The following is a 25247-nucleotide window of genomic DNA, read 5'->3' on the forward strand; positions in this document are numbered from 1 at the left end:
CACAGGTTTGAATAATTCCTCCGCGGATTCTGCAAAGCCTTCCCGGGTTTGCTGTCTTAGTTGTAATTTTTGTCTGACACTATCACGAACAGGGAGAAATTTCTGAATTGCTTCGAGGCGTTCTCGAGCTAATCTAGTCGTACGTGCTTCTCCGATATTTGCCATTATTTATCTGTCAATGATTTAATTTCCCGTGTGACAATAAACCTACATGATCCGCGAACACGATATCGCGTCGGCCTCGACACAATTTTTGCAGCATAAAAATAATTTCGATGTGTTTTATGTAGGGCCACGTTGGGAATCTCCGATTCCTTGAAGTAGTTTATTTCATCAAAATAGGGTTCTATCGAGGAATAATTCCCGTGGAATAGTTATTTTTAAATTTAGTTTCGGTCTGTTCCCCCCCTCTGCTGCTCATTAACTAGGTCAGTACCTTTCGTTGACAGCGTCAGTAAATACTGATTAAGAAATATTCAACGAAATAAAATTTACATGTGTACTACAATTGAAATAAAAGAAAGCACACTATAAATGTCCAGTTTAACTAATGCCATTCTTGCCTCAAGCTTGTGGCCATGGAGCAAGGATTAGCTGTTCAAGTCAGTGCCGCTGTTCACATGTTTGTTTACTGGATTTTTTTCATTAGCAGGAAACCCAAGACATATTTTTGTCACACCAAAGGCAGCACAAAAAGCTTGGTTCCCATAACATTTACTTATTTTTATCATGTTAGGAAAAAATGAATGAAATGGACAACTATACAGAATGAAATTTTTCACTAAAATATTTAAATATTAGGGAAATCTTTGTTATTTAATAACACTGAATAAAATCTAATAAAAATTGACCACATGTGTAAATATGGTAATTTTTGCGTTAATTTTACATGGAACAGTTTCAAGAGATCAGATGGAATTCTTGAATGTGAAACCACTTGTCACAGATTTATTCTATTTTGATACTACATACTTATTGGACCAGTCTAAATTGAAAATAAATGGCGCCAGATATCATTTGAAAAAAGAACACCAAAAAAGGGCTGTATCGATGTAACTGTTGGATATATATGACTGAAAAATGTTAGATGAGAGAGATTTTGTTAAACTTAAAAACATGTTGCACCAGATCATCATTAAGGGATGAATCAAGTCAGGTTGAGGATAATACAACAGTCATCATTTGTGGATTTTATGACTATTCACGAAAGTTACTGTAGACATGTAGCCTAGTTAAAATGAGTGTTATACAAAAATAATTTATCAGTTTCTTTTGTGTCTGTACTCTTGTATTAACTACTAATCCACATGGATTTTGCTGATTTGTGGCAAAAAATTTAAATGTAGATCCAGGAAAGTAGCAAAAACAAATGCATGTTAAATAAAATAAATTCGTACATTTTTCTAACATTTTCTGTAATTATGGCTCTTTATGCTCAGATAATGCATTTTTGCCACTTATATTAGTAATAAATTAGGCTTATACCTCTCTTGTGAGTTGGAATGTGTAAACCTACAACAAAGCAGTTCAGGTTGACATTTAATAGTTTCCCTTGATCGGGTACCCAGGTACAGATCATTAGGATTGACGGGTACCCAGTAGAAATTTCCCAATATTTTGACATGTACCATTAAGTATAATCACATAATCTGGAAAATAATGCTAATATGACCCATTTTTACATCAGTGTTTAATTATGGTGACAGGTGATTATTGTAACAACATAAAAATTGGTGATTACCTTCAAGATCAAATATTACTAATTGTCATTTAAGAAAAGCTTTTATAGTTACATGCTAGAGTTAATGCTTAGGGCAGATATTAACATATGGAGGGATTCAGACCTGCCAACCCTTATGATCTTGCTGTAAGTCTTATACAAAATTCTCTTAAACATGGTCTTACAGAATAAAAAACAAATTACAGATAAGCACCACATTCCACACAGAAATTATTTAGCATAAATTCGTTATTTTTAGGTACATTTAATGATGCTGACCTAAAAATTTACTGAGTTACAGATGGGATAAAATTTTAGATGTTGTGTGGAACACTGTAATATAATCCCATTCCATTCTTGGCCACCAGTTTAATTCGTACACATGAATCATTTATAAAGTAAATAGTTAAAGTATTTCAATGCTTGGTGTGAATTAATGCATTCAACGTAAGCATGGCTAGATCACATGACTTACAGTCATCTATAAATAGAAACTGGCAAAATCTGGACCAAGCCGGTTCTCCAGCAAAGAAACACTTGGTTATTAGTTTCTTTTGAACAAGAGTAAATAAAAGCAGCAATGGTGTGCACAAAAATAAATTCCATAATGCCCAGTACTTTTAAATGATTACAGATTCTTCAACACAAACGGAATGAAGCAGAAAGTGACTGCTTGGATTAATGTATTTGAAACAGAAAGAGGATTACTTTAATTGGTATTGATTCATCTTGAATTTTGTATTAAACCCATGTAATCCATCAAAGAGGTACGCCTACTCTTCTGGTGCTGTGTTCTTGCCAATGATCACTAATCAAAGTCGGCACAGATGTGGGACTATAACTGTATGAATTGAATAAGTCAGCTTCTTATAGACTTTGACGATAAGACATGTAACTTTTAATTTTTAATACTTAAAACACATTTTAGTTTGATGGTACACAAATATTGACAGCCACATATTTTTTCAGTACAGGGGCAAATTTTATTGGTAAAAATGGCACATACCAGTGTAATGGAATCTTTGATCAGAATTCTTGTTTGCAGACTTTATCAGTGATATTTAATGAGGAAATTTGTTAAATTTTTTGTAGATGCCGACATGCCAGAGTTGGCGTGTCCCCAATGATGCATGACAGACGAAGCTTTCCCATGGAATCCTCACGATGGTCACCAGTCATATCTCATTATCCAAGTCAGCATTCAACACCAAATCTCAAGTGGGTAAGTAGGAATAGAATTGGTCCCTTGCTGTAATACAAATTTGTCAAACAGGGAAAATAGTTATCTTTTATAAAAGTGACTGGGAATGCAACCAGGAGCTTTTTTGTTTTTTGAGGAGATAAAATAGTGATGTAATGTGAGCACAATGGTTTAGAGTACTTCAGAATACTCCAAACTTGTGAAACTATGACTTTGAAATATTTCTCCTTATCATCCGCAGAAACATCTTACTTCCACTACCACCACCACCTAAAAAAATTACAAAAACAGGATTCAGAGTTACTGTTAGAGAGCGTTGGCCCTAGTGACTCCCGTAACAGGACTGCTATTGATTGATAGTCCTTACAGGACTGCTATTGATTGATGGTCCTTACTGGACTGCTATTGATTGATGGTCCTTACAGGACTGCTATTGATTGATGGTCCTTACAGGACTGCTATTGATTGATGGTCCTTACCGGACTGCTATTGATTGATGGTCCTTACAGGACTACTCCGATTTATGGTCCTTACTGGACTGCTATTGATTGATGGTCCTTACAGGACTGCTATTGATTGATAGTCCTTACAGGACTGCTATTGATTGATGGTCCTTACTGGACTGCTATTGATTGGTGGTCCTTACATGACTACTATTGATTGATGGTCCTTACTGGACTGCTAATGATTGATGGTCCTTACTGGACTGCTATTGATTGATGGTCCTTACAGGACTACTATTGATTTATGGTCCTTACTGGACTGCTATTGATTGATGGTCCTTACAGGACTGCTACTGAGTTATGGTCCTTACAGGACTACTATTGATTTATTATCTGACGCTAGTTCCTAAAGGCAGATCTAGTCCTAATAAAAGAAGCCTTTCAAGGTAATTATGAAGATGGCATTAATTATTTATGTCGTATAAAATGGCTGAGTAGCAGCAATTGATTGTTAAGGTTTTTTTTTACATGGACACGATAAATTTCCTCAGAATGTTTCACTTAGGACCTGAGAGTAAAAATAGCACTCTTGTCTTTGCTGTGAGTTATGATGCTTGGTCTAGACCTCTAGATATTGTTGCTATATATGAGAAAAAAGATCAATACAAAGATCTCAACTTTTTGAATTAGACGTGAAGTCTGGTTAATTACTTAAGGTGGCAAAACTGTCAAAGTAAATTATTATCTTTGCCCCTTTAAAACTTTTGTGTATCCCTCAAATTATAAGGACAGGAGGATATAGATCCATGTCTTTGAGATCATATGTAAAGCACGATGGTATCCTGCAAAGGCCTTGCATCCATGATAGGAGTAGGTAATATATATTGGTATCATGTAAAGGGCATTTGACCAATTATTTGAGTAGATGATATCCAATTATCAGGGCTTGAGTTTTGTAAATGCAGGAAAGCTGCCAACATCTCCCCTGGTAGTGTTGAGGAGAGGTATTCATTTACCTCAAATATTGACGATATCGTTTGTGGCACATCACATTACATCATACATAAAAATGATGGAACCTGCAGAAATGGCACTAGCTTTAAATAAGTTGTTGCCCAAAAAATTGCCAACCTCAATATTTTGTCCCCAATTTTCAAATTAAATGTTGCATTTTCATAATACAGTTTTGTCTGTTTATCTCAACATCCTAGAAACCAAGGTAATATTGTTGTCATCAGCGAATGTTTAGGTTGGTGGTGGGGGGGCTGAAAACAAATTGAAATTTCACATACAAGTGAAAATTTTTAAGAGATGACTAGGATTTACATAGAGAAATTAAATGGAAATTTTGATTAAATGAAGACAACTAGTGTAAAATACACTTGTATATTGACAACTTATATTTGTGTAGTACACTTTCCACAATATGTTTAATATACATGTATATGAAAATCCATGAATTCGAGATCATATGTTAGAAAGTTCATGTATCAGTCAAATCCCGTTAGAAAACACCACTAAAATGTATATATTTAAAAAACAGTAGTCCTCCTTTGATCAAGATCCCATTGTCAACAAACACTTGTCCTGAAACAATTCACACGGATATTTATTATCCTAGCACCATGTGGCTGTATAGTTCTTTATATTCTACATGTACTTGTACAGTGGAACCCCGATATAACATGATATAAAGGTATGATATTAAATCAAACTTTTGATAGGGATACACAGTCGTATGCCGGAGCTAAATATCAGCGTTTATTCTTAAATAGGTCATGCTAGCAAGGAGACGTGTCCTCCTTGTAGTTATTATATAGTATGTGTATGACAGGTCAGTTGTAAGTAACGATGCGAGCCCCTGTGAGTTCAGCAGCCTATTTTACCTATCTATTTTGACCAAAAATGCATCATACGTTCTCTGAATGCAATCACGCTGCAAAAAACATTTTTAATTTGGAGCATTTAATTTTGTCAGCATATTTCTGGTGCCTATTAAGTTACATATTATAAACTAAGCTCTCAGGACAAGTACTGGATGTTGCATGAAATCATAATCTTTGCTGAATGTGAGAACATTTTTATAAATGGTTCTGACCTGACTTTAGATCAGTCACTTTGTTATTTGAGCTATGGTTTAAGGCATGATAGCATACTTGCATGTGAGGACTCAACCTGCCATTTTGGGTCCAAAAAATTAGATTGCGTTAATAGTGGGGTCACATTAATGCAGGATTTTACAGTATTTTACTTTTTTTCAGAGAACAATTCATTGGCACATACACATGTATTCATGTCTAATGTATATGCTGAACAGGGCATAAACACCGTTTACTATTGTGCCATTGTGGCATGAAGTTCATCCACAATGCATGTAATTTCATTGAAAAATTGCACACAGATTTACAGTATTCAGTAACTTTGTCCCAGATTATTGCGTCTGAATTCAACCTCTAATATATAGCATGAACAGAGTATTAACACCATTTGATATAGTACTGTTGGGGCTTGCAGTTAATCCATAATACATGTGATTCCATTGCAAAAATTGCATACATATTTAAACTATTCAATAATTTTGTCACAGATAATTATGTGTCTGAATTCAGTGGGGAAAAATTAACAGCAGAATTAAGTTAAGAAAGACGAAGCACATGTACGGTTCATTATGTTCCAGCGACCATGAACGGTGTCTGTACAAATTTCATACTGCTAAAATTTTCTCATGTGTTTCCGTGTACATTTATCCATTGTAAATTTCCAAGAATTAACTCTTGTATACCTATTCATTTGAACGACTACAGCAAAAATAATTAACAATCAGCACGTGCTTTCAGCGTGCATATAACTTTTGCTTCAGATTTTGGGAATATCGAAAGAAACGTGTGAAAACTAATATTAAAGTAATCATTGCGCAAAGTGCAGACCTCTCTGGTGGCCTAGTGGTTAGAGCGTCCGCCTCAGATGCGGGAGGTCGTGGGTTCGATCCCTGGCCGAGTCATACCAGAGACTTAAAAAATGGTACTAACAGCTGCCTCACTTGGCGTTCAGCATTAAGAGGTTAGTGTTAGGACTGGTCGGCCTGGTGTCAGGATAATGTGACTGGGTAGGACATCATGCTACATGTCTGCATCATGATGCCCCAGTGCTAGACATCACTATAAACTGCCACATTGCAGACATCGTAGCGATATGACTGAAAAATTGTTAAAGCTGCGTTAAAAATCCAAATCACATCACATCACATCGCAAAGTGCAGAGAATGACTTGCATTTATGAACTTGCTTTTTCATAACAGTAAAATATTTTTATAACAAATAGGAAATTAATAACAAGTTTATAAGCAAACACTGTACACATATAAAACGCGAGAATTAAGTGCAGTAGGCCAGCAATGGTCACGAGTCACTTCTGTTAATTTTTTTAAGCTGAACAATTTCATACCCTTTTATTCTCCAGTAATTAAAGCGGACATTATTTACTGGTCAACTGATTGCATCTTAAAAACACCACCAAGCCCAGTAAACATGCTGGCATCTTTCGTTTTTTGACGTTTATTAAATTGTGAGAATCTTTTATCAACCACCGCATCCTCTGCTGCTTGGTTGTGTATGCAGTTAAAGAAGAAACACATGTCGGCTATTGTGTGAGCAATGATTGTATACAGAATTAATTGAAAACAATCACAAAGACGACTTACTGGCTTTACTCATGGATCAGTAATAAGTAACATTTCCAATGTTTATTTTAGCACAACACTTCAAACACCTGGTGAAATTGTTAAATTTCAGAAGATATGCCGTGATTGTATTATATTCTAATTCATACGTGAACTCTTCCCCAAAATGATAATAAATATTTTGCACACTATTTCTCATACTTTAAAAAAAAAAATTTCTCCAGGTACGAGAAAAATACATGTACATGTATTTAAAATTTCAGGAACCACACCATGATCATATTATTTTTTAATTCATATGAGATCTCTTCCCTATAATACATTTTTTATACACTATTTCATGTAATTTGAACAAAAATATATTTTTTCAAGTGTGAATGAATATACGAAATTTTGTGCGCCATGCCACGACTGCATTATATCTGAATTTGCATTATCACAGATTGTATTATGGCGGGGTCGCATTGTACTTAAATTGGCCTATATTTAGGTCAGAGAGAGACAACTACCATGATGCTGAGGCTACCAAGGGGATGAGGCTATTCATAGGGAAATGAAAAAATGAATAAATTAAAAAGTTTCACATTCTTGCGAGATGTCTCATCTTCAGTTAACTCAATGGTCAGATATCTGTTGTTTCAAAATATCGGAACTTTAATTGAAATTTTAAATTGTCTTTGGTAGCGATCTTAAGCATACACTTTTTTTGTTGCAAACAGGAAACTTTCATGGCACAATAAATATGTTCCAATCATTATAAAAGAAACAAAAAAAATGCTTTTATTTAGGTTTGTTGCCAACTTTCTTTGATCAAAGGTCTTTGGCTTGCACTGATGATGGTTCATGTGTTATTGTCGGCACCAGTAATGGTGCACTTTGAAGGACTAAACAAATGCCCGTTTGTTATTGCTGCAGCAAAATCAAATGTAAAACATTGATGGAGACATTTGTTTTCTTCATTTGCTTAGTATATATATATATATATATATATATATATATATATATATATATACAGAACGATCAATGCTTCAGAGGTAATCTTTTTTTTTTTAAGTTTCAGCAAAACTATTTTTTTCTGGTACATTTTGCAAAAAGGAAAAAAATTGACATCGTCTCGTAGATTGTAGTAATTCCCTTTCCCAATTTCAGAGGTGGTTGACTGTAGCTAGTCAAGTAGCATGACTATTTATGTGATATTGCAGCTCAGAGTACTAAGTCCAGAGATCAACATAAGTGGATTATGATATAACAAAGCCATGTTTGAATGGTTTGTCAGTATGAACAAAGGATTTGTTTATATAGTAATAGATTCCAGTGCAATTTTATATCAAGGTTTGCAGCTTCCTGTCACAGTGCCTTTGAATTTCTACAAACCCAAGACTTTTACAATTTTAGCAGCCAAAAATGTTGTCACCAAAAAGATCACCAGATGTTATATTTTGTCGCCAATAGGTGAAAAAAGTCACAATTTATGACATTGGCAAAGCCCAGCACAATCCCTGAACCTGCAAAATGTACCAGTATTTGTGAAAGGCAACTTCCATTAAATCTGGGAATAAAAATTGAGAAGTAACTCAGAAAACATCTGGAAATCTTTGTGCTTGTAATCATATTAATGCGATGTTTTGATTAAGCATGTTTATTGAAACTATTGAAATCATTTAGGTTCCCTTGTAAACTGTGATGTACCTATAATCTTGTGTGTAATCTTGTATGCAGAAAATTCTTTCCTACCAGTCAGCATGGTCTGTAAAATTGAATGTAGTGGGTTAAGATTTTAAACTGAAGTTCAGGGGTATAGGGCGATTAGTTTGTTTGTTGTTTTGGGGTTTAACACCATTCTTTAGCACATGATAGTCTATACATGGTGCCAGTACAACTGGTGGAGGAACAACTCAAAACCCAGAACCACAGACCCAAGGGCAGCTACTGGCAAGTTTTTCTCATGCCTACATGTCATGGGTGGAGGGGGGGGGCATCAAAAAATGACCAGTTTATCTGACAGATATTGGCTAATAAATTACTAAACTTCATGAGCTTAAGGAATACTCTGAGTATTAATAGATTATACTGTGCCCTCACTTAAACTCATATGTCTAGTTTTAGACCATGAGTTGGTCCTAAAATTGTACCATGTCCTGTTCCTGGTTGTTCATAAGAGCATGTCTCTTGTTTTAAAAGTCAGGATTGCATGTGCTGATTTTTTTTTTTTTAAAATAAGTCATTTCTAAATAATTATTCTAAAAATATTATATTTTAGAAGACAGATACCTTCCAAGAACAAAATCGCCATAGCTCACCGATAACTAGATCATACCATCTGCCAAGCCATGTAGGAATGGCATTTGGAACTCCCTCATACCCATCCCCTCTGGATCGGATCAGGCTGGGATTCCAGGACCTTTCCATTCAGCTAGAACACAGCCCCACAGGAGAGGCATCATTTGAAACAAATCAGTCTTTTCCAAAAGTCTCTAAGTCAAGGCAGGACGATAAAGCTAATCCAAAGACCAGTCTTCAAAATTTTAGAGGTTAGTCGATTAGAAAATCTGCAAAGTTCTAGTGAATCAAATATTTTGGATCCACAATGCTTGTGGTTATAACGATGTTTGTTATGTCTGTGCTGGAATTGTTCAATGAAGATTATTACAGGGGTCTTATTTGTAGTCCTCCGATTTCTATTGGAATAGTTTCAAGTATAGGGTACTTGAATTAAAACAAGAAAATCTTTGGTAAAATAGTTTAGTGGCAAATATATGTTTCATTATCTCACAGATTGTTTGAAAAGAACTTATTTTCTTCCATAATCAGACTAGGTATCATCTTGTTAAGACAGATATATATTTTGTTCTCGTTAAAAATATATCCATATATTCTAAAATACATGTGAAATTATACACGATCTCATGTCATTCCATGCAACACTTGAATATAAGTTCATACAGGAGTTATCATGCAGCATTGAGCTTTTTGTGACCTAGATATCTACATCGTTCTTAAAACTAAACCTAGTAAAAACCTTGATTTTTGGGAAAAACTGAAGTCTGATCAAAACTCATTGAATATAACCGAGGGAATACCAATTTTTAAAACAACCAAATATGTTACTTTTCAAATATCACATTTCACCAAAATAAATGAAATGGGATCAAATGACACAAGACACCATTAGCTACTTGGCAACAGTCTAAATATTTTTTCATAATTAGAAAGGTTTCTGCATGGTAGATTTTAAAAGTAAAAGATTTTTGCATCCTTTATAATTTCTCTGCCTGTGTCAGGAATATTGATAATATCTGAAGTAATTTGAGGACAAGTTTTTCAGAATTTTGGTGGAAGTGTGTCCAGATGGGATAGTGTCTGTTCTTGTAGCTGCATTTAAATCGCACTTGCAGATGGATGACTAATTCAGAAAGGAACATCACCTGACTAGGAATGGGCTGTAATAATGATTTCAGGGCAAGGTGTGGCAGTTCATACATTTGCATAAATGCATCCAAGGGAGACAAACACAAAGTGATGTCCAAGAGTTATGATAAAGTTATTATATGTTTTGCATGTTTATAATGAGAAGGCTGTTACCAATACATGAATTTGGTATAAACATTTATGTTCTGTTATATCTCATATTTACATAATTTGTTGATCTTCATAATGCAGGTACTGGACTAAATGATGTCAGCTTTAGCCCAGGCCATAGTAAAGGGTCTTTTGCTCCTTCTGCCGAGACCAGCCTTAACAAATCCCTTGCAGACAGCTGGTCCTTCTACAACTATATTGGGGGAGGAGATACAGGAATGGTTTTTCCTTCTACAGTCAGGAACCCTAACAAAGCCATTTGTACTATTAATAGCAGGACTTCAGAGGTAATGGGCAAATGGCATCCACTGGGATATCTTGTGCAAGTCTAAACACTAATTATTTTATCTCATACATATATCCTAATTGTACAAATAATATGAAGTACTTCTGTTGTACTTCTGCCTCTCCATTGTATCCATTTATGTTTATATTTTGCTTCAAGAAATAGATATAAAAAAATGTTACTTTTGTTTGAACTTTTAAGGAACTTGAGAGCAAAGATGGTGTTTTTTATTTCGACTTGTTTTTCTTGTCTGAGTGATTTCGATTATTTTGACTTGTTTTTCTTCTCTGAGTGACTTCAATTATTTCGACTTGTTTTTCTTCTCTGAGTGACTTTGATTACTTCATTACTTTGAACAAGGATGGATGTTTATACAGAAATCTGATGTGTGTATTGCATAATGATGAGATTGATTAACATAGAGGTACCTCAGATTATATTTGCAGATTTGACCAGAAAAAGAGAAAAATAAAAAAATAAAATGGATTTGTAACATGTAATTGGCTATGTCTAATCACATACCATTAAGCATACAATTAATTGTAATTGGATATGTCTAATCACTTACCATTAAGCATGCAATTAGTTGTAACTTTCTATGTCTAATCACTTACCATTAATCATACAGTTAGTTAATTGGCTATGTCTAATCACTTACCATGAAGCATACAGTTAGTTGTAATTGCACTAGGGCATAATCGATTAGCATTTTTCTACTGATTTCCGATTCCGGATTTTGGGCATGAAATTTTTCCGATTCCGGATACGATTCAATTAATCAGAAATGCTAAATTAAAAGGTTTTTCAAATTAACTTTTTAAACCGTGTTACACACGTTTTGCATATCACACCGATGTCACAAGGGGAAGGATATGGCAGGACTATAGCAAAATGCAACGAAGTTCAAAGCCACAAAGAATCCATGAAATTTTTTATTTTTGTAAAATGCACTGAAACATTATAAACGTTTTTTCTACGATCACATTGTTATACATAATAATTATAAAAACTTACGATTTTACAAATAAAACTCGCAAACTGAAATCCACGTGTTATGGCGCCCTAAGTATTTATTTTCCTGTGATATTGTTCTTGTTTTTTGGCAAAGATATTATAATATAATAAATTTAGAAATGCGAGTTAAAGAGTCTTGAATATTGATATATTTATGTAGCGCATAATATAATATAATATAACATAACATAACATTAAAGTTAAGCAGTTTAATTCTGCCATGTTTCATCTACCTAAGTAAAAACACGCAGTTTAATAGATAATAAAGAAATTTAATAATCAAAATTTATAACTTCCAAGTTCTTTGCAAGAAATAGTAGCATCTCCGTTTTTTCAGCGGACATGCTCGATCGTTTGTCGCTGCAAATAACACCTGCGGTGCTAAAACTTCTTTCACTATCGACGCTAGAGGGCGGTAATGAACAAAAACGTTTAGCGACAGCTGCCAGAAGCTGGAACGTTTTTTCCCGGGATTTCCAGTATATAACTGGGTCTGTTGGTGGTGAAGTCCTCGGCTGATTTTTCTCAGCTAGATACGAATCCAGTTCGCGCTGGCACGTGAATTCAGATGACAGGGATGCAGAGGCGAGATTTTGGTCGGATGTGCTAGAGGCAAATAACTCCTGGTAGTAGGAATCTAGTCCAGTCGAAGTTGAAGGTCCTGGATCCACTTCTGTTGAGGCTGGAATGTTGACAGCGGTGATTGTTTTTTCATACTCGATCTGTAGTTCGTCCATTAACATGCGCTTTACAGCATCATGCCCATGCGCATTAAAAACCAACAATTTGTAAGTGGGATCCAAAACCGTTGCAAGTGCACACAACTTGTTTGTCTCCACTTCCTCATAACGTGTACGCAAATCTTTCAGCATGTCAGCCCGCATGGTCTGTATTCCGATGTCATCTCCGACTCTTGCAGGTTTTGTTAAAGTTGCCATGAGAACGCGAACACTGGGGATGATCATGCTTGCTGTTGCAGTAGACATACTGGCATTCCTGGTTTCCTGTTCGAATGGTCGAAGCGTAATCAAAACCTGTTCCATCAAATTCCACTCATGTGCCGTTAGATTTGTAACCCCATCATTTTCCTGACAATAGAGGGCAATAGCTTTCTTTTGTTCTATGAGGCGCTCAAGCATGTAGAACGTAGAATTCCAGCGGGTTGTAACATCCTGGATAAGACGGTGTGTCGGGTATGGCGTGCCGTCCTCGCATGTCAAAGACTTCTGGATTCTGAGCAATTGTTCTGTGGCTTGAGTTGAATGCCGAAAACGCCCAACGATTGCACGAGCAGTGACAATAGCATCCATAACGGATCTTTGACTTAAAAGTCCAACCTTGACAACTAGCTGGATCGTGTGGGTGAAACATTCCAAGTGATCCAATCCAGATAACTCTGCCGCTTTTTTCATGCTCGCACCATTATCCTGCACGAGAACTCCATGTTTTTCATCTGGAATAGACCATGCTGCCAACATTGCAAGGATGTTATCTGAAATAACTTGGCCCGTGTGTCGGTCTTCAAGATTTCGTAGTGACAGAACAATGGACATCCTGTTCCACTTGCTGTCAATCCAATGAGCGGTAAATGAAATGAAAGCATTCAAATTATTTGTGCTCGTCCACACGTCACTTGTAAAACTTATGTAGGCTGCTGGTTCTAGTAAAATAACAATTTTACTCTTCACAGCAGAATATAAGTCCGGAATAAGCGTTCTTGACAAATGGACTTCGGATGGAATAACGTAACGAGGTTCAAGTTCATTCAGAAAGCGAGTGAAGCCTACGTTATTAATCATGCTGAAAGGCATAGCATCAGCCGCAATCATTTCTATGATCTTCTTAGTTATGATTAACTGGCATGGGTTGTTAGCCTCAAACGGTTTTTTCTTTTCTAGCAGGAACTCTATTGTCTGTACTCTGTGTTTCTTTCCAGGCTGCATTACTTCTTCGGCTTTTCGTTTCTTTTCGATGTCACAGATTCCGGTATACTTTTTATATTCATCCGGATGTTTTGCACGCAGGTGATTGATAAGTCCACTGGTTCCATATGAACGTGGATCATTACCTCCTCGTTTTAATTTATCCTTGCACTGTGGAACCAAACAATCTGCCTTTGACTCATCTATGGCATTTATCTCAAAATAATCCCATATTTTGCTTCGTTGTTTTTGCGACATTTTAAAATAAAATTATTTGTTTTACTTTTATCAGATTTTCATTTAATTTTATTGTCTGTAAAGGCTTAGAAATATTTTGTTATTGTGGCCAATACAACAAATTCTGTATCTAAATAGTGCATGAGAGGGATGTATGTCTAGAAACAAAGTGACAGTTTATGGAAAGTCGTATATCAAAACTCAAGATTATCTACAACATAGCATCGCAGTATCTGTCAGAACTGTAATGTGAGATTAATGATGGATGCAGCCGTAGAGTCTCAACAGTTCAGCACAATTTTTTCACACTGTATGCTAATATAAATTTCATTTACATTATCATACAGTTCCAATGCATCCACGCAGAATATACGCTTTAATTTTCCCGCCTAATCATTTATGTCGACCAGCTGCCAGTTCCGACCCATTCTTTGTTCAACAATTAGTTGATCTTGCCACCAGGCTTTAATTTTCCCGCCTTAATCATTTATGTCGGCAAGCGGCCAGTTCCATCCTGTACTTTATTCAACAATTAGTTGATCTTGCCGCCATGCTTTAATGTCGCGGTCAAATAAAAATAAAACAGGCTTTTGTTTGGTCCTATAAAGTTGGCCTCTTGCGGCGACTTAAATAAAAGCAATGAAATCTGATCGATTCTTGCATTTTCCAAAGTGATCGGTGATTGAAACAAGTTTATTGTGCTGTTAAAGTTTCCTTATTAACTTTATTTATATTTACGATTGTAAGAATCATTTTCTTTTAATACCTCATTAGCATGTGTCAATGTATTTAATATTATGCCTTCATTATTGAGGATGTTGACATAAACGGGTAGGACTGTATTATATATTTTAATAAATTTAAATCTTTCGGTCTAACTCAAGTATTATCGTTTCACCCCGTTGTGTTGACCATATTGGACTTTTCTGACTTCTTATTTAACTTTATTAACGCACTATCGAATGACACGCAGTGTTAGACACGGTGCTATAGAAATTCAACTTTATTATTTTTATTATCCGAATCAGTCATTCCTGCCTTGTCCGACTCCGATTAATCGGAAGTTCATACTATCCGGTGGAATCCGATTTCCGGATCAAAAGTCGGTTATGCCCTAAATTGCACTAACTGTATATTCCCGTGATATCTTTTTGCAGATCCTTGTGGCTAATTAGTTGTAATTGGCTATGTCAAATCACTCACCATTAAGTATACAATTAATTGTAACTGGATATGTCTAATCACTTACCATTAAGCATACAATTAATTGTAACTGGCTGTGTCTAATCGCTTACCATTAAGCATACAATTAATTGTAACTGGCTATGTCTAATCACTTACCATTAAGCATACAATTAATTGTAACTGGCTATGTCTAATCGCTTACCATTAAGCATACAATTAATTGTAACTAGATATGTCTAATCGCTTACCATTAAGCATACAGTTAATTGTAACTGGATGTGTCTAACCACTTACCATAAAGCATACAATTAATTGTAATTGGATATGTCTAATCGCTTACCATTAAGCATACAATTAATTGTAACTAGATATGTCTAATCGCTTACCATTAAGCATACAGTTGTAATTGCACTAACTGTATATTCCCGTGATATCTTTTTGCAGATCCTTGTGGCTAATGATATGGCATGTGAGCTGTTTGGGTATGAGGAGTTTGAACTTATTGGAATGGAGCTGCGAAAGCTGATCAAACTCAAGCCCAAAAAACAGGCTACTATCTGTGAGACTCACTTGGAACCCAGTGGTGATTTGGTAGAGATAGCAGGGAAAGTGGTCAGTAATTAATTGTTCAACTTCATGCACATAGTTATCATTCATTGTTCTCTCTTGCAATAATTCATTATAACATAGAAGCTTGTTAAACCTCTGTTCTCCAAAACTTAGAGACAACCCCATCTCCAACAAGGAGGCTCAGTGTTGTGTTTTTTTTGTCCATTTAAAAGTTTATATGCAGATATTCCAGTAGTTGATAGGTATTGTTATAATCACAATTTTTCTCTCTTTCTCACTGATGGTTGTAGCTATTTCAAACATGCCAACCATTACGCTTTAGGCATAAATCATTATGCTTTTTTTCTCACTAAATTATGGCTTATGCATAACCATACATGGATTATGCGGTTTCAGTATATCCCCCTTAAAAAGAATCAATAATTTGTTTTCTCGTTTTTATTAACATCCCATTAATCCCACAGAGCGTATTCTAGAAAAGACAGTTTTTACATAACTATGATATAGGAGTACGCTTGTGCGTAATTTGCATACATTTTCCTAACAGTATTATATTCTATTTATTGCAGCTGAAAAAAATCATTTTGTACATATGCTTTTTGAATTTCACTCATGTTATATGTAGATTACTCTTTTTCTTCTCAGATTACACTTTTTGTCCACTTGGATTACACATTTTTCTTCACCATGGGTTGGCATATATGCTGTTCACAGAAATTAAGTATATTTATTTGTAAATAAATACACAGAGTGCTTCTGAGCTTTTGTAATATGTAGAGAACCAGAATGCTAGGCAACCTAATACTGTCTTAATAATGACACGATTGTCTTTTTCATTTGAAGTTTGAACATTTTTCAGATCTTGATATAAAAAACACAGTTGGAGGGATTAACTTTGATTAAAAATCAGTTTAAAATGTTGCCGGATGCTGTTAATTTTGGATAATAGAACAGATATTTTATTCTAGGTGGATGCCATAGACAAAAATGGACTGGCCTTGCCAGTGTCCGTATGGGTAAAGAGGTTAGACTATGAAATACATGTAAACCAGCCTAGATGTCTGGTTGTCATGGAACCAGTTGAAAGGACTGTTGCTCTTGTTAAATTTGACTCAAAGGTATGTATCCAAAATGTCAGCTAATATATACATAGTAGTAAGCTTTCTCTAGTGTCAAACCTATACAGACTTTTGCTGGCATCAGATTTAGGAGAAAACTTGACCCCAGGGCTTGTGTTTTGTAAAAAGGAGGATAGCTGCGAACAGCTCTCCTTATAGCATTGAGAGTTATTCACTCTTCGCAAATATTGACTTTATCATTATGGTGCATCATTGTTTACAGCACATGATGTCATATATCACAATGGTGGAAAGCATACCAGTATTTGTGAAAGACAACTGCCATGAAATCTGGGACAGAAATTGAGAAGTTTGTTCAGAAATCATCTGGAAATGTCATTTTTCAGCATGAGATAGGCTATATATTGCAGCCAGTATAAATCATGGAGGAAGAACCTGGGGAAAACCCTGGAAAGAACCAGTGACCCACGAGAAGATACTGGCAAGCTTTCTCACATACCCAGATTGGCCAACCCAAGACTCAAATCCATGCAGACAGAGGTGAGATGGCAGTGATCCGTAATGGTGAGCGTTTTAGACCACTCAGCCACTTGGGGCACCATATGGAAATGTTTGTTTTGAACAGTAAGATTGGGGAGAGCGAAGGTACACACTTCTTGGAAGAAAATTAATTAGTGCAATGGCATGTGAGAGTGATCGTGATCCTCAAAACACAAGCTCTGTGACCCCTACATCTACTTTAGCAAGCACTGGAATACATCTATAAATCTCAATTTTAAAAAATTTCTATACCTTTATATCTACTCATGATCACCTCTGATAATTATTTTAATATACACTAGACAGGGTATATTGCTACCAGTTTTGTACTGCCAGGTTTACTTCACTTAAATTACTTTCCCCGACACCCATGATGGGTTTCTTTTGCACAGTCCTAAAACCAGAGTGGGCCAGGTGACTTGGGCTTTATAGTCTCTAAATTGGTGGATCATTTTTAATTTATTAAAGCACTACTCTAAGAAGCTGACCAAGCCCTATAATAATGGTGTTGAGAATATGTCTGGCTATCCTTCTCTACCTCATTTCATCTGTTAAAAGTTGTTTCTGAAATATAACTTTACTGGGAATTATTGGACTTGTACCAAATTTAACATTCAAGTTAGTATTAAAGAGACTTAGAAAGAGTTCAGTTTTCAGTTTAAAGCATGTAGCTTTATTGACCAGACCTTGAATGAATTTAATTACAAGCATTCCACAACATCATCTCCAGGAGTTATGCCCCCTGATTGTTTGTACTGCTGACTTGGTTGCATAACCTTATTAAAGCTTGTTGAATTTCAACCAGGTTTGGCTTGCAGCTTTAGAGTACAAGACATTTAATGTATTTGGACAGTAATTTCATTTACAGCAGTTATACCGCCTGATTGACAATTCTCTTGATTTATAGTGATTATACCTTAAAAGAGTTTTGAGTGTTTCCATGATAACATTTACAGGAGTATGCTCCCTCATTGCCCATCATCGTGTCATTAGTTTCCATTGATTTACTTTACCAATGACAGTTGGATTTTCAGTTACTTAGCTTTGATTTATCAAAATATATATATTAAATTCTACTGTATGTTTTGAAAACTAAGAATGATTTCTTTTCTACTGAGTTGCCAAATGTCCATTAGACATTTGTATTTCATGCTTTGGTTCATCTTGCTAGAAGAAAAGACTGAAGTCAGAAGATTGAATCCTCGATATAGGTCCCTCTGATTTTAGGGAACTTTTTTTAATTGTTAGCTCTAGCACATTTTGCAAGAACATCTACATACATCATCATTTGCATTTTTATTTTTCTATGCCAGTAAAATTAACAAGTTAATTGTAGAAAAAGAATATAAATCAAATAATCAATTTGACACATTGTTCTTCACCTATGTATTCCTTACTGATATCACCTAGCTCTGTATGCAGGGACCAAATAATTATGGTCAATTGGAACCTCTATGTGCAGGGACCATATAATTTTGGTCAGTTGGAACCTCTGTATGCAGGGACCATATAATTATGGTCAGTTGGAACCTCTGTATGCAGGGACCATAAAAATTTGGACTAGATCAATGACATCTATTGGTGTCAGATCACTGCTAACCAATAAGCATTTGTTAATATTGGGGATTTACTGTTCGTCTGGTCCAATTGATTGCTGTCTACTAGTACAAATAATGCTTATTTTGGAAAGATGATCATCATGTGTATGAATGGGATAGTCATTGCTGGAATAAAGTTGATTAGGGCTTTGATTGGAAATTTGGAGATATCAGTGTTGGGATGAATTTTGCCAACTCTGAACAGATACTTTGCAGTATTTTGTTGTTTGCTTTTCATGTGGGTTGTTATTCAAGTGCTGTCACAGACATTCCCTCAAGTAAAGAAATTGTACTGATTAATGAGTCTTTCCTATGTACAGATTAATGAGCCTGTCCTGTGTACAGATTATGAGTCTGTCCTATGTTCGGATTGTAAGTATGTCCTATGTACAGATTATGAGTCTGTGCTATGTAGTTTAATAAGTCTCCTGTGTACAGACTAATGAGTCTGCCCTATGTACAGATTAATGAGTCTTTCCATTGTACATGGGCCCCAAGTGTCCGAGTGGTCTAAAGTACTTTCCTTTACGGATCACTGCCATCTCACCTCTGTCTGCGTGCAATGTGGGTATGTGAGAAAGCTTGCCAGTAGCTTCTCGAGGGTCAGTGGTTCTTTCCGGGGATTTTCTGAGTTCTTCCTCCACCATTATTACTGGCCTCCATGTATATCCTATGGCGTGCAACCCTACAACAGCTCCTATGTACAGATTAATGAGTCTGTTCTATATTCAGATTACTGAGTCTTATGTAAAGATTGAGTCTGTCATATGTACAGATTAATGAGTCTGTCCTGTGTATAGATTAAGGAGTCCATCCTATGTACAGATTAATAAGTCTGTCCTATGTACAGATTAATGAGTTAGTCATATGTACAGATTAAAGAGTCTGTCAGTACAGAGCTTTTTCTTATATTAGAAGATACTGTACCACCAAAATTCAGAATTTTGTGATGGATTTTGAAGGAAACAGTTTAACGTTTGGGGTTCATAGAATGATTACTTTGATGTACTCATTACCATTGAAGGGAGAAAAAAATAATGACAGAGAACTAGAGTCTTGTCCTATAAAATTGGTTTTGTGCTACTTGACACATTTAGTCCATTTACTTCTGTTATAAAGGAGATTTACCACCAGTTAACCTATCCATTTTATTGACAGCAACAGGAAAATTGATTTTTGGTCACAGATCTTATTAATCCTGTAATCCTTTGTTTAACTATTTGTGGTCGCCATGGCAATTAAAGTAATTGGTAGAAATGCAGGTTCACAGTCTCACCCAAAGTACTAGTTTTGCAGAATTTATATGGATTTGGCCAGAAAAGTCCATGTTCTGAAATGTACATCTAGGGCAGTTAGAAATAAATTTGCACATGTTGCAAGGTCTTGCAAACACAACTCAGGAACCCAGAACTATCAGGGTTAACATGTAAATTATTTGCTTCTCTAATTTGAGAGCAAGCATAATATTTGTTAAGCTTACATTAGTGTGAAGTGAAGCAGTCCATTTTGTGTCATCATTATTGGCAACAGTTACTGTTTCAGTTTTTCCTAAACCTTTGATAGATCTCAGTATACTTGGCATGAATGATTATGAAGTTAAGTTTATTCCACAAGACACTTGCCCCTATGACTATTAGCTTAGGGTCACAGTGACAGAACATTTCTTAAGGCTAGTATTAAAAGTGTATTCATTGATTTATATTTCTGAAACACATTTGATTCATACATGGGATACCATATTATTAAGCAGAGGTCATTCATTCTGTTACATGTGATTATGCCTTGTTAATTGTGGAGTCAAGGTCACAGTCCTAGAAAATTTACTTACATATTTTATCATTTCCAATTATTTTCTAAACTTGGTGCTGCCTTGTGTTAATATGTTGCAGGAATCATTATTAGGTCATGACAATTCATACTGAGATGTGCTATCTCTTCCATTTTGATTTTGGTTCCTTCTTGTTTCATCAGTTTTTTTACAGTCAATCTTTAAAGTATAAATATGAAATCACAGAGCAAATAAATAAATGGTTGTATCAGCTTATGTGTGCAATAGGGAATTAGGGATACAGATGTTTACGACAATGTTTCATGTTTCTGGTCCATATTATTTGTGTGATACAGAATTAGGGATACAAATAAATATTTATGGCAATGTATCATGTATCTGGTACATATTATGTGTGATACAGAATTAGGGATACAAATAAATGTTTATGGCAATGTATCATGTATCTGGTACATATTGTGTGTGATACAGAATTAGGGATACAAATAAATGTTTATGGCAATGTATCATGAATCTGGTACATATTATGTGTGATACAGAATTAGGGATACAAATGTGTATGGCAATGTATCATGTATCTGGTGCATATTATTTGTGTGATACAGAATTAGGGATACAAATAAATGTTTATGACTGTATCATGTTTCTGGTCCATATTATTTGTGTGATACAGAATTAGGGATACAAATAAATGTTTAGGACTGTATCATGTTTCTGGTCCATATTATTTGTGTGATACAGAATTAGGGATACAAATAAATGTTTATGACTATCATGTTTCTGGTCCATATTATTTGTGTGATACAGAATTAGGGATACAAATAAATGTTTATGAGTATCATGTTTCTGGTCCATATTATTTGTGTGATACAGAATTAGGGATACAAATAAATATTTATGGCAATGTATCGTGTATCTGGTACATATTATGTGTGATACAGAATTAGGGATACAAATAAATGTTTATCATGTTTCTGGTCCATGTAATGGATCTCTTTTTTTAATTGATAAATTGCAATGACCTTCAGTTCTAAATTTTTAAAACAAAATTGCTGTATGGGGGTTGTAATATTTTATTAAAAGGACAATGTCCTCTGTTTTGGACCAAGCAGGCTGTATGGAAAACTATCCTCTGTTTTGAACAAAGCCAGTTGTATGGAAAAATTTGCTCTGTTTTGGACAAAGCAGGTTGTATGGAAAAATGTCCTCTGTTTTGGACCAAGCAGGCTATATGGAAAACTATCCTCGTTTTTGAACAAAGCCGGTTGATTGGGAAAATTTTCTCTGTTTCGGGCAAAGTGGGTTGTATGGAAAAATGTCCTCTTTTTTGAACTAAGCTGGTTGTATGGAAAATGTCATCTGTTTTGAATGAAGCAGGTTGTATAGGAAAATCTCCTTTGTTTTGAACAAAGCAGGTTGTATAGGAAAAATGTCATCTGTTTTGAATGAAGCAGGTTGTATAGGAAAATCTCCTTTGTTTTGAACAAAGCAGGTTGTATGGGAAAATGTCCTATCTTTTGAACAAAGCAGGTTGTATGGAAAATGTTCTCTCTTTTGAACAAAGCAGGTTGTATGGAAAATGTCCTCTCTTTTGAACAAAGCAGGTTGTCACTCTGATTCATGGTTTAATGACTATCAGTACATTTTTTCAACGTATAGGGGACCATTTTATCATGTGATGAGAAGATGGCATATCTCCATGGATACCTGACTCCTGCAGAACTTAAGGGTACAGATATTAAACAGCTCATTCCAGCTTTTAGATTACCTGAGAGGGGAAAGTCACTTACAAAAGTAAGTATGGGTTGATCACTAGTCAATTACATATTACCTGAGAGGGGAAAGTCACTTACAAAAGTAAGTATGGGTTGATCACTAGTCAATTACATATTAGCTGAGAGGGGAAAGTCAATTACAAAAGTAAGTATGGGTTGATCACTAGTCAATTACGTATTAGCTGAGAGGGGAAAGTCAATTACAAAAGTAAGTATGGGTTGATCACTAGTCAATTACATATTACCTGAGAGGGGAAAGTCACTTGCAAAAGTAAGTATGGGTTGATCACTAGTCAGTTACATATTAGCTGAGAGGGGAAAGTCACTTACAAAAGTAAGTATGGGTTGATCACTAGTCAATTACATATTAGCTGAGAGGGGAAAGTCAATTACAAAAGTAAGTATGGGTTGATCACTAGTCAATTACATATTAGCTGAGAGGGGAAAGTCACTTACAAAAGTAAGTATGGGTTGATCACTAGTCAATTGCATATTACCTGAGAGGGAAAGGTCACTTACAGAGAGGGAACATTAACTTGGAAAAGTAATCATGGGTAGGTCGCTAGTAAATAATAGAAGATTATTATTTAAGTTGAGTTTCAGTGGGAGATTTGGGTATCCTTTAGATTCAGTTAATCGTAACAAGCCTTAAGCTTATGTTTAAGTGTAACAGTTCAAATTATTACTCTGTATTATAGAACTATTACAAGGTATATATTAAACTACTACCTAATACAAATAGAACTATTACAAGGTATATATTAAACTACTACCTAATACAAATAGAACTATTACAAGGTATATATTAAACTACTACCTAATACAAATAGAACTATTACAAGGTATATATTAAACTACTACCTAATACAAATAGAACTATTACAAGGTATATATTAAACTACTACAAAATAGGTATAAAACTATTACAAGGTATATATTAAACTACTACCTAATACAAATAGAACTATTACAAGGTATATATTAAACTACTACCTAATACAAATAGAACTATTACAAGGTATATATTAAACTACTACCTAATACAAATAGAACTATTACAAGGTATATATATTAAACTACTACAAAATAGGTATAAAACTATTACAAGGTATATATTAAACTACTACCTAATACAAATAGAACTATTACAAGGTATATATTAAACTACTACCTAATACAAATAGAACTATTACAAGGTATATATATTAAACTACTACAAAATAGGTATAAAACTATTACAAGGTATATATTAAACTACTACCTAATACAAATAGAACTATTACAAGGTATATATTAAACTACTACAAAATAGGTATAAAACTATTACAAGGTATATATATTAAACTACTACAAAATAGGTATAAAACTATTACAAGGTATATATTAAACTACTACCTAATACAAATAGAACTATTACAATGTATATATATTAAACTACTACCTAATACAAATAGAACTATTACAAGGTATATATTAAACTATTACAAAATAGGTATAAAACTATTACAAGGTATATATATTAAACTACTACAAAATAGGTATAAAACTATTACAAGGTATATATTAAACTACTACCTAATACAAATAGAACTATTACAAGGTATATATTAAACTACTACAAAATAGGTATAAAACTATTACAAGGTATATATATTAAACTACTACAAAATAGGTATAAAACTATTACAAGGTATATATTAAACTACTACCTAATACAAATAGAACTATTACAATGTATATATATTAAACTACTACCTAATACAAATAGAACTATTACAAGGTATATATTAAACTACTACAAAATAGGTATAAAACTATTACAGGGTATGTGTTAAACTATGATTTGGATAATTACAGCTTGTACTATTGATTTATATTTGGCAATACAGAATATGGTCCCAGATTACAGATTTTTGGATTGGTGATAATTTTTTCATGATTGAAGGTTGGCATCTGTAAGTTTTCTGCAGTGATACATTCAATGTCTGTTTTGTGAAGTGTTGCATACCAAATATGCAGAAGGATAGCACTTGTCATTATTGCATTTATTATTGTATTGTTGTTAGTTTATTTATGCAAACAATGCTGTCTTGATACATATTGTTATTGAAGACAATTATTGATACATACATTACCAATTCTGATTAAATGCCAAGTATTTCACAAGATTAAACAATATTTGAAATGTAACTTGTATTTTGTTCTGCTGAAAATAACATCATTTGGTATTACTGGTGCATTGTGTTCTTGAAATAAAATGTGGCTGTCTTCCTACAGGATATACGCAAGCAACGTGCCACTGGCCGGACAAGAGATGGTGCAACTTTCCCTCTCAGTATAGCAGTTAAACTCGATGAGGATGATGAGGATGATTCACGACTTGTTCCACCGTCATTTGAAGACAGTACTGTATACTTTGGTGTTATCTGGGTCTTTGCTAACATCAGTGGCATGATCACGTTTTTACCTGATGGATGTATTCACAGTATTAATGACAATTTTGCACTAATGCTTTTTGGATATGCCGCAGTGGAGGTCATTGGTAAGGTATGTAAATTGAAGCATCTCCTCCATTTGTTATTTTCTCCTTTCTTTAAATCAAATGTGTAGAGCTTGATTTATCTAGAATG

General features: G+C 34.6%; 1 protein-coding gene across 2 annotated transcripts in view; it reads left to right on the top strand.

Moving 5' to 3' along the window:
* Positions 1 to 25247, top strand: part of LOC149774649 (PAS domain-containing serine/threonine-protein kinase-like) — an 88958-nt gene that overhangs the window by 18518 nt on the left and 45193 nt on the right. For both annotated transcript variants that reach the window (XR_016416780.1, XM_089945010.1), the window contains exons 2-8: positions 2813 to 2942; positions 9304 to 9574; positions 10704 to 10909; positions 15711 to 15878; positions 16805 to 16954; positions 22502 to 22636; positions 24895 to 25164. Coding sequence is in view for 1 of the 2 variants with exons in the window: in XM_089945010.1 (XP_089801136.1) it covers positions 2813 to 2942; positions 9304 to 9574; positions 10704 to 10909; positions 15711 to 15878; positions 16805 to 16954; positions 22502 to 22636; positions 24895 to 25164 (1330 nt within the window). In the remaining variant the exon portion in view is untranslated. The remainder of the gene's footprint in view (positions 1 to 2812; positions 2943 to 9303; positions 9575 to 10703; positions 10910 to 15710; positions 15879 to 16804; positions 16955 to 22501; positions 22637 to 24894; positions 25165 to 25247) is intronic.

Source organism: Sinohyriopsis cumingii, unplaced genomic scaffold, assembly GCF_028554795.1.
Source record: "Sinohyriopsis cumingii isolate HCF-2022 unplaced genomic scaffold, ASM2855479v2 utg000160l, whole genome shotgun sequence".
Classification (NCBI taxonomy): Eukaryota; Metazoa; Mollusca; class Bivalvia; order Unionida; family Unionidae; genus Sinohyriopsis; species Sinohyriopsis cumingii.